Genomic DNA, 14,441 nt, shown 5'->3' with positions numbered 1-14,441 from the left:
GTAGGAGCTGCAATGACAACTGAGAAGAAAGAAACGGCCATTAATGGAACTGGACTCAACTGAAAGGATTTGGAAACAGCCCACCGCTAAGGTTAGAAATGAATCCTGGGAGGAGACTGAGAAATGAACGAGAGGTTGGATGGAAAACAGAAAAGATGAGTCTCAAGGATTTCACCTTCAGGTCATCTGTTTCAAGTAACTGTCCTCCAGTGATTCTCCCTGATCCACATGTTAATGTGCAGCTCCTGGTCAGTACGACATTATTACAAGGAATGGGTGAAGAGGTGCGGTACTGATGGGTTCCTGCTCAAATGAGTGTTAAAGGCAGTGAACAAGCAGATAAACTGATGGAGTCAAGAGTAGAAGAAGAAGAGGTGGAACTGAGGCCTGGCAGAAGGAGAGCGATGAAAACGTCACTAAAGATCCAGAAGTATTTAGATAAAAATCAGTATTCAGATAAACCAACACCATCAATCTACATACAACAGGTGGCGGTATACACCATTAAAGCTGGTTTATTAAACAATAAATCAGAAGAAGCAGAAGAAGACGACGACGAAGAAGACCTTGTCAGTTGACAGCAGAGTGGCAGTGACGCTGGATGTTGAAAACAGCAGAAATACCCTCAGTTCTAAGCGTCTCTTAGTTCCTATATTATATCCATTCGAAGCTTCAAACATTAATATCTCTCCCGAACGAACACCACGCAGCTAACTGTAGCTAACTGCTATCAGACCAAACAGCGGAGCACCGATATCGTCGATCACCGTCGAGTCGCTGGAGGCGGCTGAGCACCATCAAGCGCACGCGGCGTGTCAGCATCAGCACAGCGGTGATGATCGTACCGAGTTCCAGATAACCTGCCGCCGCACAAAATGACAGACTACGCCGAAGAGCAGAGGAACGAGCTGGAAGCCTTAGAGGCCATCTACCCGGACTCGTTCACAGGTCGGAGCTGCTGCAGTAACGTAGACACGAGCGCGCAGCTAGCTCACAGCTAGCAGCTGGACGGTGCTTCTGAGTTTAAAGAGAGATACAGCTAACGTGGTTTTCTCCCTGTAGTTTAACATTAATGTGGCTCCCTGTAGTTTAACATTAATGTGGCTCCCTGTGGTTTAACATTGATGTAGATGGGAGTTTAGAGCTGCACGCCGGGACTGAGAAGCTGTTCCTGTCGGCCTGCCACTACATTACATTACCCGGATGATAAACCAAAATCTATTCATATTCCGTGTGATTCTTCTCAAACTGAGAAACTCCTCGTAAAATCGATTCTCGCACAGGTTTCCTGAAGTCCCCGTAGGGTGGTGTTTAAGTCGGCACGTACAGAGTAGATACTTAAGTTCACTGCGTAATAATAAATATGATGTTTATAGAGATAACGGGGTCAGTGGTCATGACAGCTACTCAGGTTTTTAATGATAAAATTGAAGAGACAGCTGGACTTCCTGGCGGGAGTTTATTATTATTCTGAACTGAATTTCTTCCACAGAATGAGACATTGTCCGTGACAGTCTGCAGAGCAGTCATCAAATGGTCTCATCAGTTTATGGTACATTAAAGTAAACCTGTGAGTCCAGCAGCAAGATGTCGCTCTGATGGTTCTGGTTCTGTGTGTCCGCAGTGCTCTCAGAAGATCCCACCAGCTTCACCATCAATGTGACGTCGGACGCAGGGGAGCACGGTGAAAGTGAGTCCGCTGCGTGACTGTGTGATGAAGACTCGGGTCATGATGATGAACTTTGAAGATAAGTTTGGTGATATGAACGGTCTGTTTTCTGTTTGCAGCTGTTGAAGCGACTTTAAAGTTCACGTATGTGGGGAACTACCCGGATGAGCCTCCGCTGTGGGAGATCCACTCCCAGGAGAACCTGGAGGACAGAGACATGGAGGACATCCTCAGCTTCCTGCAGCAGCAGGTCTGTCCTCACGTCCAATGCAGTGAACGTGCTGCTGTTCAGTCCGACAAGTCTTCTCTGCAGAGTTAACCAAATATTACGACCTGAAAATATGTGAACTAATGGAGCTGTTAGACTTAAGACAGACACTCGGTTCAGTGTGGATCCACTCTGAAATAATAATAATATGTTATTACAGGCCTGGAGGAGATGACTAATAAGTTGCTGTCTGATGCACATATAAAGAAGTGTAATAATAATGAACTCTGTGTGTGCGTTCCTGTGCAGGCAGAAGAAAACCTGGGTATGGTGATGATCTTCACGCTGGTCACAGCTGTTCAGGAGAAACTCAATGAGATCGTGGACGCGATGAAGAACAGGCGAGAGGAGGAGAAACGGAGGAAAGACAGGGAGGCAGAGGAGGCAGAGAAGGTGGGAACACTACTCACGTGTGTGTGTGTGTAGTGTGTCTGTGTTTATGTGTGTGTGTGTTCTCCTGCGAGGACATCATACAGCTGCATCACCGTGGAGCTCACTTCCTGCTAAAACCAACACAGCTTCAGAACCTGTGGCACAGATGTCCTGCGACAAACACACAACAGCATCACCACACTGATACACAACATACCTATCAAACAAACACACTTCTAACACATCATGGAGCAAACGGAGTATGTGTTCCAGTACAGAACATTCAGATCCTAAAAAAAACAATGATCACGTTACTTCTGGTACAATCTTCCTGCCATGATGAGCTGAAGTCGCCCTCCATAACAGCAGGTGGCGCTATGATGAGTCAGTTTAAATGTGCCAGTGTTCTCTCTGTCTGCTCAGGTATGAGTTCATCCCACGGACTGTATATTAAAGTGTTTGTAGCTTCAGGGTCTGAAAAATTTGGAAATACGCTGCATTACCAGCGAGTGCCACTAGAGGTCGGCTCCAAAAAGCCTCCAGCTCCATAGACTCCCATTCAACTTCTCTTATCAAATCCAGAGTGAATAAAATGTGTCCATCAGTTATCTCGGTGTTGTTAGCTAAAGTCACTCCTTCTTATTAGTTTTCTGGAGGTCCATCTGAAAATAATCCCTCATTCATTAGAAAATAAGATTCAGAAAGACCTGTTTTTGGGGGCGTGTCTGTTTGATTGACAGGCCTGTGGTGCAGTCAGGTTACAGCTATCGGTGGGAGGGATGTAGTATCTTCAGGTTTCTAATCAGATCACCGCTGGCTCCTCCCCCAGCTTTCATGTGACTCCAGGAGTCACATGTTTTTGTCCATTTTAGGTAGTCAATGTGAATTTCTAACGTGTAGCTCTCAGCTGCCTCTGAGTTGTGACTTTATTTCTGGAGGTCCATAAATCAAATGGGTCCACATGTATTTTTTGTCATCATCAGTGATGGACCTGACAGAAAATGCTGCATCGTTTGTCCCAGAGAGCTTTACAGTGTCCGTCCAGGTTTCTGTTTTTGACCTGTCAATCAAACAGCCCTTCCCCCAAACACATGTGCGTTAGAGTCTTATGTATGGGTGATGAATTATTTCCAGAAGGAGGGAGTTTATCTCATGACACCATGATGACTTGTGGAAAACATTTTCCTGACTTTGTGTTTCAGGAGGGAACTTAATGCTTTTTCAGTGGGAGTCTGTTGGAGCCTCTAGTGGCCCTCAGTGGTACTACACTGTAAGGCACTTTTTCTTGGCTTTTCAGACCCAGAGTCTATGATCATTTTCATATATAGTCTGAGGCAGAAACAAAGCACATTTAAACTGACTCAGAGCACCACCTGCTGGTACGGGGGACGGCTCATCGGCAGGAAAGACGGCCAGAAATCACATGATATGTTTAGTAAACATGCTGTTTTTAGTGAACTTGTCTGACAGGTATGTTGTATTTCAGTGTGTTGATGCTGTCGTGTGTTTGTGCAGGACATCTGTACCACAGGTGTGTTGGTTTTTAGCAGGACGTGAGCTCCATTTAACGACAAGCAGAGCGGAGACTTCCTGTGTGCCCTGAAGTCTGACTTCAGATGTTTTGTTTTGTTGTTTTTTGTTTTGTTTTGCTTTGTTATGTTTAATTTCATTTAGTTTTGTTATTCGTTTCGTTTTAATCGTTTTGTGTTTTGTTTGGATTTGTTTAGTTTTGTTTTTGTTTGCTTTGGTTAGTTTTGTGTTTGTTGTGTTTCATTTCATTTCGTTTTGTTTTAATTGTTTTGCTTTGATTTGTTTTGTTTTATTTTGTTCAGGTTGAGGTCAGTAACAGGAAGTTAAGTTCATTGCTGGTTGAAGAAGTGACGTCATACATGTAACACGCATTTTGTGTGTTTGACAGGTGGCGTTCCAGGGCACCGTGGTCACCATTGAAAACTTCCTGGCGTGGAAAGCTAACTTTGAGATCGACATGGACGAGCTGAGGAGGAAGAGGCAGAAAGAGGAGGAGCAGGCGGGAAAACACAAACTGACCGGTAAACGGGCTCTCCGACTCGTCTCTGCAACGACGACCTCATAAATACACAAACATGTACAACAGGTGTGATGTTTCCTTACCAGGTAAACAGCTGTTCGAGACGGACCACAACCTGGACACCTCCGACATCCAGTTCTTGGAAGACGGTAAACAAACCTTTGTTGGTTTAAAGGAATATGAAAGTAATGCAGATGACTGAATATTAAAGTGTGTTGTTGTCACATCGTAGGAAATGTTTAAATACCTGAATCTCAACATGTCTGACCTGCTGTCTTCTTCTGCAGCTGGAAACAATGTGGAAGTGGACGAGTCCCTCTTCCAGGACATCGAGGACTTGGATTTGGACGAGGACGACCCGGACTTTGACCCTTTAGAGATGGGAAGCGATGAGGACTGAAGCAGGACGGAGACAGAGGACTGCTGGGGACGTCAGGACCGCACTGACCAGACACACCAAGAAGCTCAGCTTTTATTTTGAAAGACTCTTGAGTAGATGGAGAGGAAACACCGACAGGGTTATTGTTCATTTTAACAATTAAACTCCCTGAGAAACATATGTCTCCGCTCTGGTGATGTTTGACATAAAGGTTGTCCCGGTGACAGAACAGAGAGATGGCAGGACAGAGAGACTTCAGGACAGAGAGACAGTGAGAAGTCAGGCTGGAGAGATGTCAGGACAGAGAGACAGTGAGACATCAGGACAGAGACATCAGGCAGTTTTATATTTACACTTCATTAAGTGTACACTGTAGTTTCCTAAAGAATCCCACAATGCACTGCTTCAGCTGAGCTAACAGGTAAAAGTGATTGTTGTGTGTCAGACAGCCACAGATCAGCTGTGTGGAGGTGGTTTTCTGTGACAGCAGGGGGCGCTGTGGAGGCTTCGGCACACATCAGGATGAAAGACCAACAGACCTGTTCTCAGTGCATCACTGTTTAATACGAAGAACTGAATCACATACAGGATATTATAAAAATAGATTTACATGTGGCAGTGTGTCATCACAGAACCAGAAACAGAGGGAATACTCCCGTCTCCACTGAGACGACGTCATCATGACATCATCACAGACTGTCTCGTGTGTCCACATCCATCAGAGCTGTCCTCCCTGTCAGTCCGTCCACGGGAACCTGTTGCGTTCAGGACCCCTGAGGTTCAGAGGAGGAGGGACCGGGTCCTGGTTCTCAGGGAGGGTTCAGGTCCAGAGCAGGTCGGTCTGGTGTCAGTGTTTAGACGGGGAACGGGACGGTGAGGTCACAGGATAACCAACATGGTTTACTTCATCACATCTGTAAGAACACGTCAGACAGGTGTGTCTCTGATGACATCATGTGATGACACACCTGCACCTCCTACATCAAGGTGTACACAACATTCAGAATCTCTGGGCCTGAACAGAACTTCACCTGGTTCCCCCCCGAGCAGATGGTGTTGAGGTTAAGCTCCAGTCTGACTCCATCAGGTCATGTGACTCTGGAGGACCTCAGGTGGACTGTCCTCTCCTGACGTGACCCCGGAGCAGACAGAACCGTGAACCCGACCTGAACCTGTGATACTGTGAACTCTCCTCATACCGAACAGTGACTGTCATGTGACAGAGGACCCGGCTGGAGACAGACAGCACTGCACTTTGGAAAACAGCAGTAGAGTGTAAAGTGTAACAGACTGAAATGGAGAAAGACTGAATCACATGTTTTCTGTACACGTCATTATCATGAAGCTGCAGCTGTGTGATCACTGAATGTCCCTGATGTCCCAGATGAAGGACAGAGGGAAGTCCTTCATCTCTCGGTGGAAGACCTCGTCGAACCTCTCGTTCTGGGCCACGGTGAAGTGGTTCTTCCAGTCCCCGATGGTTCCTGGAAGAAGACAGAGAGGATGTTACAACTGAGGGACAACGCCGACTCAGCAGCTCTTCATCTCACTCTTCTGTTTCCAGCTTGGACGAGTCACATGTCCCGTGTCCCACATATTGAGGCGATGTCTCACATTTTGATTTGATGTAGTTTTTAAACTTTAACTCTGCAGGACAGACACTTTTAATAAAATCTACTACAACAGAAACATCCCTACTGAAACTCAGAGACAATGAGCAGAAAGAAGTCTGCAGCGCCCCCTATCGTCCAGCTCAGCAGGCTGGACTGCTCAGACTCCCTCAGCGTTGGGAACGTGTCCCACATTGTCCCACACAAACATACTTTGTGCCTCAAACTTGTGCTGTGTTCCAGATGTTGTACTTGTGTACTAACTCTCTCTATTCTGAGTGCATCAGTGTGTTCACACTGCCAGTACAGAAACATCAGAAGTACCAAGATGAAGCACTCAGAACGCTCCAAAAAAAGAACTCTGGACACTTTCCACCCTAAACGGTCGCCATCTTGGCTCCGTAAAGGAAGGAGTGGGACCTCCGACGTAAAGGATTTTCAAATTAAAGCATCTGAGGAAGCTGCAGCTGTTCCTGAACACAAAGTGTTTCTTTTCCACTGCTGCTGCTGGACAGAAGAATCAGTGTGTTTATTGAGTGTGTTAAACAGAGCACAAAAACATGTTGATTTCTGGGTAAAATAATTAAAGCTGCAGATACTTTGGAGGGTAATGTGTTCACATGATGAGGTAAATGTTAGGTAAGAGTCCTCACATGGAAGAGTACTATTAGTAGGTTTACTGAGGGAGGATGTCATCTGGAACACAGCAGAACTCTGGATCAGAGGATGGATGATGTGTCTGCTGGCCCCTCGTGGCCACAGAGAGGTATTACAGCCCCTGTGGAGAGCAGTGGAGATGTGCAGGCTCCTGCAGCTCCCGGTGGTATTATACTGTATCAGTAGGTACCATCACAATGATGAGATGACATGAGTCTTCAACTGAACCTCACTGAAGCTGATCATATGATCATCTTCATACCTGCTCATCACCACCTGCTTCAGCCTCTGTGCCCATGAGGTCAGAGCTAACAGCGCCATGGAGACGATCAGTGAAGCAGGAAGTAGTCACCTTTTCTCATGAAGCGGCCCTGGTGGTGGTTCAGCAGCTCACCGGGGACCTGCTCGTAGCTGGCCTGAGGGATCTTCTTCATGTTGTGGAAAGTGCTGTGTGTCACCACGCTGGTCAGCTGATCATCACTCAGGTCTTTACCCAGGAACACAGAGATCCTGTGGATGGCTGACTGCAGGTCCTGAAAACACAGACACACAGCACACACTGAGTCACACTCACACTGACTATGGTGAACACCGTGTCACATCTTCCAAAAGATCACACTAATGTAAAGTCGTACTTGAATCATTTCTTCATATGTGATGAACAGCATGTTCATGTCCTCCCTGTGTGTGTACCAGGTCTTCACGTGTTCAAACCAGCTGCTACCGAACACTAAGAACAACACGACATGTCAGCATCACACCAGAGACAGCGCAACACAAGGAGAGACAGAAGAAGAAGAAGAAGAAGAAGAAGAAGAAGAAGAAGAAGAAGAAGGCTCCGCCCACCGTCTCCTCTCATGAACTTCTCAAAGAAGTCGTCGAAGTCTTTCGGGGTCTCCAGCATGTTGGCCAACTTGTGGAAGTGGAAATAAGACACCAGGACGTCTTTGGGGTTCCTCGCCACGTAGATCACCTGGAAGACGTTGATATGTTTTGATCCAATATCTCCAACATAACCTACCCTGGACCAGCTTAAGTTTGCAGCATCAGTTACCATGGTGATCTAGCCACCTTAAAAGAGAGCCAGTTTGGTGACACTGACAACCCTTTAGTCTCAACATACCTCGCTAACCCACTGATCTCATTTCGTAGTTCACCCCTCTGTTTACTGTCCTGTTTACTGTTATGTTTATTGTAATGTTAACTGTCCTGTTTACTGTTTACTGTCCTGTTTACCCTCCTGTTAACTGTCCTGTTTACTGTACTGTTTACCCTCCTGTTAACTGTCCTGTTTACTGTTTACTGTACTGTTTACTGTTTACTGTACTGTTTGCTGTCCTGTTTACCGTCCTGTTAACTGTATTGTTTACTATCCTGTTTACTTTTTACTGTTCTGTTTACCCTCCTGTTAACTGTCCTGTTTACTGTCATGTTTACCCTCCTGTTAACTGTACTGTTTACTATACTGTTTACTTTTTACTGTTCTGTTTACCCTCCTGTTAACTGTCCTGTTTACTGTTCTGTTTACCCTCCTGTTAACTGTACTGTTTACTGTCCTGTTTACTGTACTGTTTACTGTCCTGTTTACTGTCCTTTTTACTGTCCTGTTTACTGTACTGTTTACCGTCCTGTTAACTGTACTTTTTACTGTCCTGTTTACTGTACTATTTATTGTCCTGTTTACTGTTTACTGTCCTGTTTACTTTAATGTTTACTGTTGACTGTCCTGTTTACTGTTTACTTTTAAATGTTGACTGTCCCGTTTACTGTTGACTGTCCTGTTTACTGTTTACTGTCCTGTTTACTGTTTTGTTTACTGTTTACTGTTGAATGTCCTGTTAACTGTTTACTGTTGACTGTCCTGTGTCTGTTCACTGTTTACTGTCCTGTTTACTGTTGACTGTCTTGTTTACTGTTTACTGTCCTGTTTACTGATGACTAACCTGTTTACTGTTGACTGTCCTGTTTACTGTTGAATGTCCTGTTTACTGTTTACTGTCCTGTTTACTGTTGGCTGTCCTGTTTACTGTTCACTGTCCTGTTTACTGTCCTGTTTAATGTTGACTGTCCTGTTTACTGTTCACTGTCCTGTTTACTGTTCACTGTTGACTATCCTGTTTACTATTTACTGTCCTGTTTACTGTCCTGTTTAATGTTGACTGTTCTATTTACTGTTTACTGTTAACTGTCCTGTTTACTGTTTACTGTTTACTGTCCTGTTTACTGTTCACTGTCCTGTTTACTGTTCACTGTTGACTGTCCTGTTTACTATTTACTGTCCTGTTTACTGTTTACTGTTGACTATCCTGTTTACTGTCCTGTTTACTGTTTACTGTCCTGTTGACTGTTTACTGTCCTGTTTACTGTTTACTGAGTTTAATACTGCTGCAGGGACAGACTGCCCAGTGTAAATATGACATCATCAGTGTGAGGCTGTGTTTTCATGCAGGAACCCTCCTGAGGCCTGAAATCGTATTCCTGATATCATGTTCCTCCTGCACTCTGAAACATAACAACATGCTTCAGACTGAAGTGGAACATTCAGTCTGAAACTAAAGTGAGGAACGAACTCATCATAGATCTCATCTGATTCCCCGTCATGCTTCACAGAGGATGAAGCTTTTCCTGTTTCTTGTGTCTCTGGGTTAGACTGTGTTTTACTGTCCAACAGTACAAATAGCTCAGAGAGGAAGCACTCAGAGGAGGAATGTGAAAACCCTGTTCACAGATCTGATGAAGCCTCCTTTATCTCCCAGAACAGGAGCGTGACCTTTGAACCCCTCCGCTGCACAAAGGGATATCTGTGTCCGTACAGATCAGACCGGCAAGTCCGGGAACTTCGTCTTTCAGAAACGTCCCCGCCCCCTTTTGAAGGAAAACAAACGACTCTCTCCGTAGACTTCAATGTAAAACAGCGTTACTAAATTAATCCGTTGTAAACCAGCGGCTCAACGTGACTTTAGAAATGGCACGGCGGCACCTTCTCTAGGTTTTATATTTCTACTCTGCCTGCCAGAGAACACGCTGGGTAGATAAACAAGTTTAATTTGACCCCTCCTTAGTCACTTCAGTCTTCCCTTGTGCAGAGTGGTGCCATAGAGCTCTTCTATCAGGCCATAACTGGGAAACAAATCAGAGATAAGAGTTTTTCACATCACCGTTGATGCAATTAACTACACAGCAACTCTTTGGCACAGCGTTATTATTTAAACCGGTTAGTTTAAAGCAGAAGTCTCAACTTCCTCCGATTCTCCGTTGATGTCAATGCAATGCAATGTCAATGTTTTCCCCCGGAAAGGGGCGAGGCCATGAGAGCCCGCCCTGGATGACGAAGCGTCGGTCTGATCTATGGAAACAAGGAACAGGTGAAATGTTCATGTGATATATCTTTAATGTTTAACTCTGTGGAGACCTACTGGAGCTGCAGCGGTCCTACCAGGGACAGGTGAGACACACCTGGTCAGAGCGCACCTTACTGACACTGACACACTGATGAACACAGACACACTAATGAACACACAGACACTGATAAACACACAGACACACTGGTGAACACCTGGACCTGCAGAGGTCCTGCTAGGGACAGGTGAGACACACCTGGTCAAAGCTCACCTTTCCCTTCTTGTGGCTCAGAGCCGCAGGGAGGAAGTGGTGCTGCAGGTGTGTGACTCGGAGGCGGGGCGACGGAGCCACAATGAAGGCCTGTCTGTGACCTTTGACCTCGATCCAGGGGATGATATCAGCGTTGGAGTGCTTGCTGAGCCCACTGATGGCCGACACGTCGCCCTGCGCCTCCAGGAGGAGCAGGATCTGCTGCATCCAGATGGTCCCTGTCAGCAGGAGAGAGACGGGTCAGAACCTCCTCCTATTATCACCTCATCATCAGCACCTCCTCATCACATCAGCAACTCCTCATCAGCACCTCATCTCTGCCGGGGTTCAGGAGGAGGTCAACTCTCTGGATGAGAACACCCTCCCTCCCCCTCTACAGTCCCCGTTTGGCTACAGATTAATTTGACCCTCTGCTCTATTCCCCCCTTCTCCTCCCCCTGTACCACCCCTCCTCTACAGTATGTGTCTTTCTCCTCTCTCCTCCTCTCCCCCCTCCTCTACAGAACGTGCCTTTCTCCTCTCTCCTCCTCTTCCCCCCCTCCTCTACAGTACCCCCTCCCTCTACAGTATGTGTCTTTCTCCTCTCCCCCCCTCTCCCTCTTCTACAGTACCCCTCCCCTCTCCCCCTTCACCCTCCCTCTATAGTACGTGTCTTTCTCCTGTCTAACTGATTCTCTCCAGCCTGTTCAGAGGAACATCCATGTGAGCTGTTGAACATATGATCAGTGTTGTTCTTCGTCTCTCTGCTGGGCTCAGAGTCTCAGTCTGCTACTCCCTCATCATCATCATCATCATCATCATCATCATCATCATCATCATCGTCATCATCATCGTCATCATCATCGTCATCATCATCATCATCGTCATCATCTTCCTCACCTGATTTGGGGTATGTGACGATGAACACGTCAGAGTCCTGGATGTCCAGGTGGTAGATCTGGTCCACGTCGTCCGGGTCGTGAGTGCCGCGGATCAGCTTGAAGCCTCTGTGTGGTATCAGTTCATGTTCTGGAGTCGGCCCTTCATTTATCTCCATGACGGCTGAAACAGTCACAGATCAGGAGTGAGTTTCTGTTCTGGAGCTCCCTGCAGTCTGATCCTCAGCCTTAATATCATCTATTAATACTCATCCTGTTCTCATGCTGACATTAATATCATCTATTAATACTCATCCTGATCACATGTTTACATTAATATCATCTATTAATACTCATCATGTTCTCATGTTTACATTAATATCATCTATTAATACTAATCCTGATCACATGTTTACATTAATATCATCTATTAATACTCATTCTGTTCTCATGTTTACATTAACATCATCTATTAATACTCATCCTGATCACATGTTTACATTAATATCATCTATTAATACTAATCTTGATCACATGTTTACATTAATATAATCTATTAATACTCATCCTGTTCTCATGTTTACATTAATATCATCTATTAATACTCATCCTGATCACATGTTTACATTGATATCATCTATTAATACTTATCCAGTTCTCATGTTTACATTAATATCATCTATTAATACTTATCCTGTTCACATGTTTACATTAATATCATCTATTAATACTCATCATGTTTACATTAATATCATCTATTAATACTCATCCTGATCACATGTTTACATTGATATCATCTATTAATACTCATCCTGTTCTCATATTTACATTAATATCATCTATTAATACTCATCCTGTTCTCATGTTTACATTAATATCATCTATTAATACTCATCCTGTTCACATGTTTACATTAATATCATCTATTAATACTTATCATGTTCTCATGTTTACATTAATATCATCTATTAATACTTATCCTGTTCACATGTTTACATTAATATCATCTATTAATACTCCAACTGTGAAAGAGGAAACAAGACCACCTGTTTTGAGACAAAGTTCAGAGACATCCTTCAGACTGTACCTGCTGTCCTCTGTGCTCTGTCCAGTGCTGAAGACACGGTGTCCCCCTCCTGTGAGCCCAGTTTGTTGTCGGATGTTCCTCCTCTCTGTGCTCTGACAGCTGGAGATGCGCACCGACCGCTTGATTTTACGCACTGAGGGAGCAGCTTGCAGAACAAATAGAGGACTTCCCGCTCCCACCACACCTCCGCAGATACCGTGATGTCAGAGCAGAGGAGGGAGGACGGGGAGGTCACACAAGCAGTGCTTGTCACCTGATAAAAGCCCGGATGTGCCTCCGAGTCCGGACTGGAGCCACCGCAGGACGCCGACACGGGAACAATCTCCGGCTCGTCACGTGTTGATGTTGCAATAACAGGACACACACACACACACACGCACACAGTTTCAGGTGATGATCCAGAATTCTTCAAACTTTATTCAACTGCTCAGAAAAGTGTTCAACCAGCTTCAGACATCCAAACGACATGAAACTGTCGTCATGTTTTGTTTCGTGTGGACTGTCCCTTTAACGGCAGCGATGCTCTCTGACAGGAAACTAAACCTCAACACCTCCTCAGACAGAAGTGTTCCTCCTCCTCCTCCTCCTCCTCTTCAGGTCAGCAGCAGCACATCTGGCTGCAGCGCTGCACATCTGGCCACTGAGCTCTGGCCCTCTGCAGATGGACTGGGGCTCCAGTGACACATTCTGGACCAGACTGCATGTCCAGATCCTCCCACATAGCCTTGGGCTCACAGGGACACCCACAGTTTGGAGGCTGCTCTCTGTCCACACCAACAGCTGTGACCTTATGTCCTGAGGAGACCTTCCTCTGAGAAGAGCTGCTGTTCTCTGGTCAGTCAGCAGAAACAACTGATTTAATAAAGTCAGTTATCAAGTGAAACAACTGACACGTTCTGGGTTCAACGTCTCTCAGCTTCATGTTGGCACAGAACAAGTCATCTGCTCTGTTTTTATAAACCTTATAATGAGACTAACAAACCAATCAAACAGAAACAAAAATTACTCATTAGTTTTATTTCTGGGTGTTTCAGTGATCGATTCGTATTTGCTGTTTTCAAGGTCAGAAGTGAATTCATGCTTAAATTCATAAATCAACCATTAAATATAAGTGATCATTAAATCCATCCTTCATTCCTGATGGTGGAGGATCTACAGGGAGTTCACCAGTCAGATCTCCCACAGAATATCCATTAATATCCAATGTTTATGTCCCTGACCGCAGCACTCAGAGGACTCTACAGCAATATTGTTCATTTCTAAAATCAGACTGTTTGTCCCTGTAGGTTTACCCTGAAGATCGAGCACATTACCCATGATGCAACTGGACAAAACTCCAGGGTTCTTGGGAGAGGCCTTCAGAACAACTGGATGTCCAGGCAGGATTTGATCATGTGAGAAGAATCTTTCTCCAGTTCAGGTTTGTTTTTAACGTCAATCACACACCGACGGTTCAATTTTACAAACTCTCCTCCAGGAAGTCTCTCCACATAAATCAAGAGAATCTCTGTTTGAAGAAGTTTTAACCGCTGAACTAAAGTGGTGCACGTGAGCATCAGGAAACATTTCATCAACGCAGTTCTATACGGGATGTTTGATAAAAACAAGCAAGCATGCACGTTATAAACGACAGCGCACTGATGGATGAAGAACAGGAGATGAGTTTAGACTAATTTATAATGACTGTATGACTTTAAAAGTCCTGAAGACGTGTGACTACACCGGAACTTCAACAGTTAAACCTGCTGTTCTGACAGCAGCAGAGGAAATATTAAATCTTGTTAGACGCTTTGATCAGAGCTCAGAATGTTGACATTTGTCTCCTTTGTTAGATTCAGTTCAGCTGTGTGTGTGTGTGTGTGTGTGTGTGTGTGTGTGTG

The 14,441-nt window shown here is 45.0% G+C and overlaps 2 protein-coding genes across 2 annotated transcripts; one reads left to right on the top strand and one right to left on the bottom strand.

Annotated features, from left to right (window-relative positions):
• The first annotated feature begins 543 nt into the window (after window positions 1–543).
• Window positions 544–4,918, top strand: rwdd1 (RWD domain containing 1). Its single transcript, XM_069171975.1, has 7 exons — window positions 544–948; window positions 1,625–1,690; window positions 1,789–1,919; window positions 2,187–2,330; window positions 4,228–4,360; window positions 4,446–4,508; window positions 4,647–4,918. Exons 1-7 carry the CDS (start codon window positions 876–878, stop codon window positions 4,757–4,759), a joined length of 723 nt encoding a protein of 240 aa, XP_069028076.1. The 5' UTR covers window positions 544–875; the 3' UTR covers window positions 4,760–4,918.
• A 362-nt stretch (window positions 4,919–5,280) lies between these two features.
• LOC138211835 (amine sulfotransferase-like) lies at window positions 5,281–12,788 on the bottom strand. The gene is made up of 7 exons (XM_069171972.1): window positions 12,562–12,788; window positions 11,497–11,658; window positions 10,618–10,835; window positions 7,852–7,978; window positions 7,641–7,735; window positions 7,358–7,538; window positions 5,281–6,222 (listed from the first exon to the last, which is right to left on the bottom strand). Exons 2-7 carry the CDS (start codon window positions 11,651–11,653, stop codon window positions 6,098–6,100), a joined length of 903 nt encoding a protein of 300 aa, XP_069028073.1. The 5' UTR covers window positions 11,654–11,658; window positions 12,562–12,788; the 3' UTR covers window positions 5,281–6,097.
• Between the last annotated feature and the right edge of the window lie 1,653 nt (window positions 12,789–14,441).

Source organism: Embiotoca jacksoni, unplaced genomic scaffold (genome assembly GCF_022577435.1).
Source record: "Embiotoca jacksoni isolate LCO1_2020_lvr unplaced genomic scaffold, fEmbJac1.0.p SCAF_50, whole genome shotgun sequence".
In the NCBI taxonomy this organism is placed as follows: Eukaryota; Metazoa; Chordata; class Actinopteri; family Embiotocidae; genus Embiotoca; species Embiotoca jacksoni.
The sequence above is the reverse complement of the archived record's forward strand: the minus strand, read 5'-3'. Positions and strand labels throughout refer to the sequence as shown.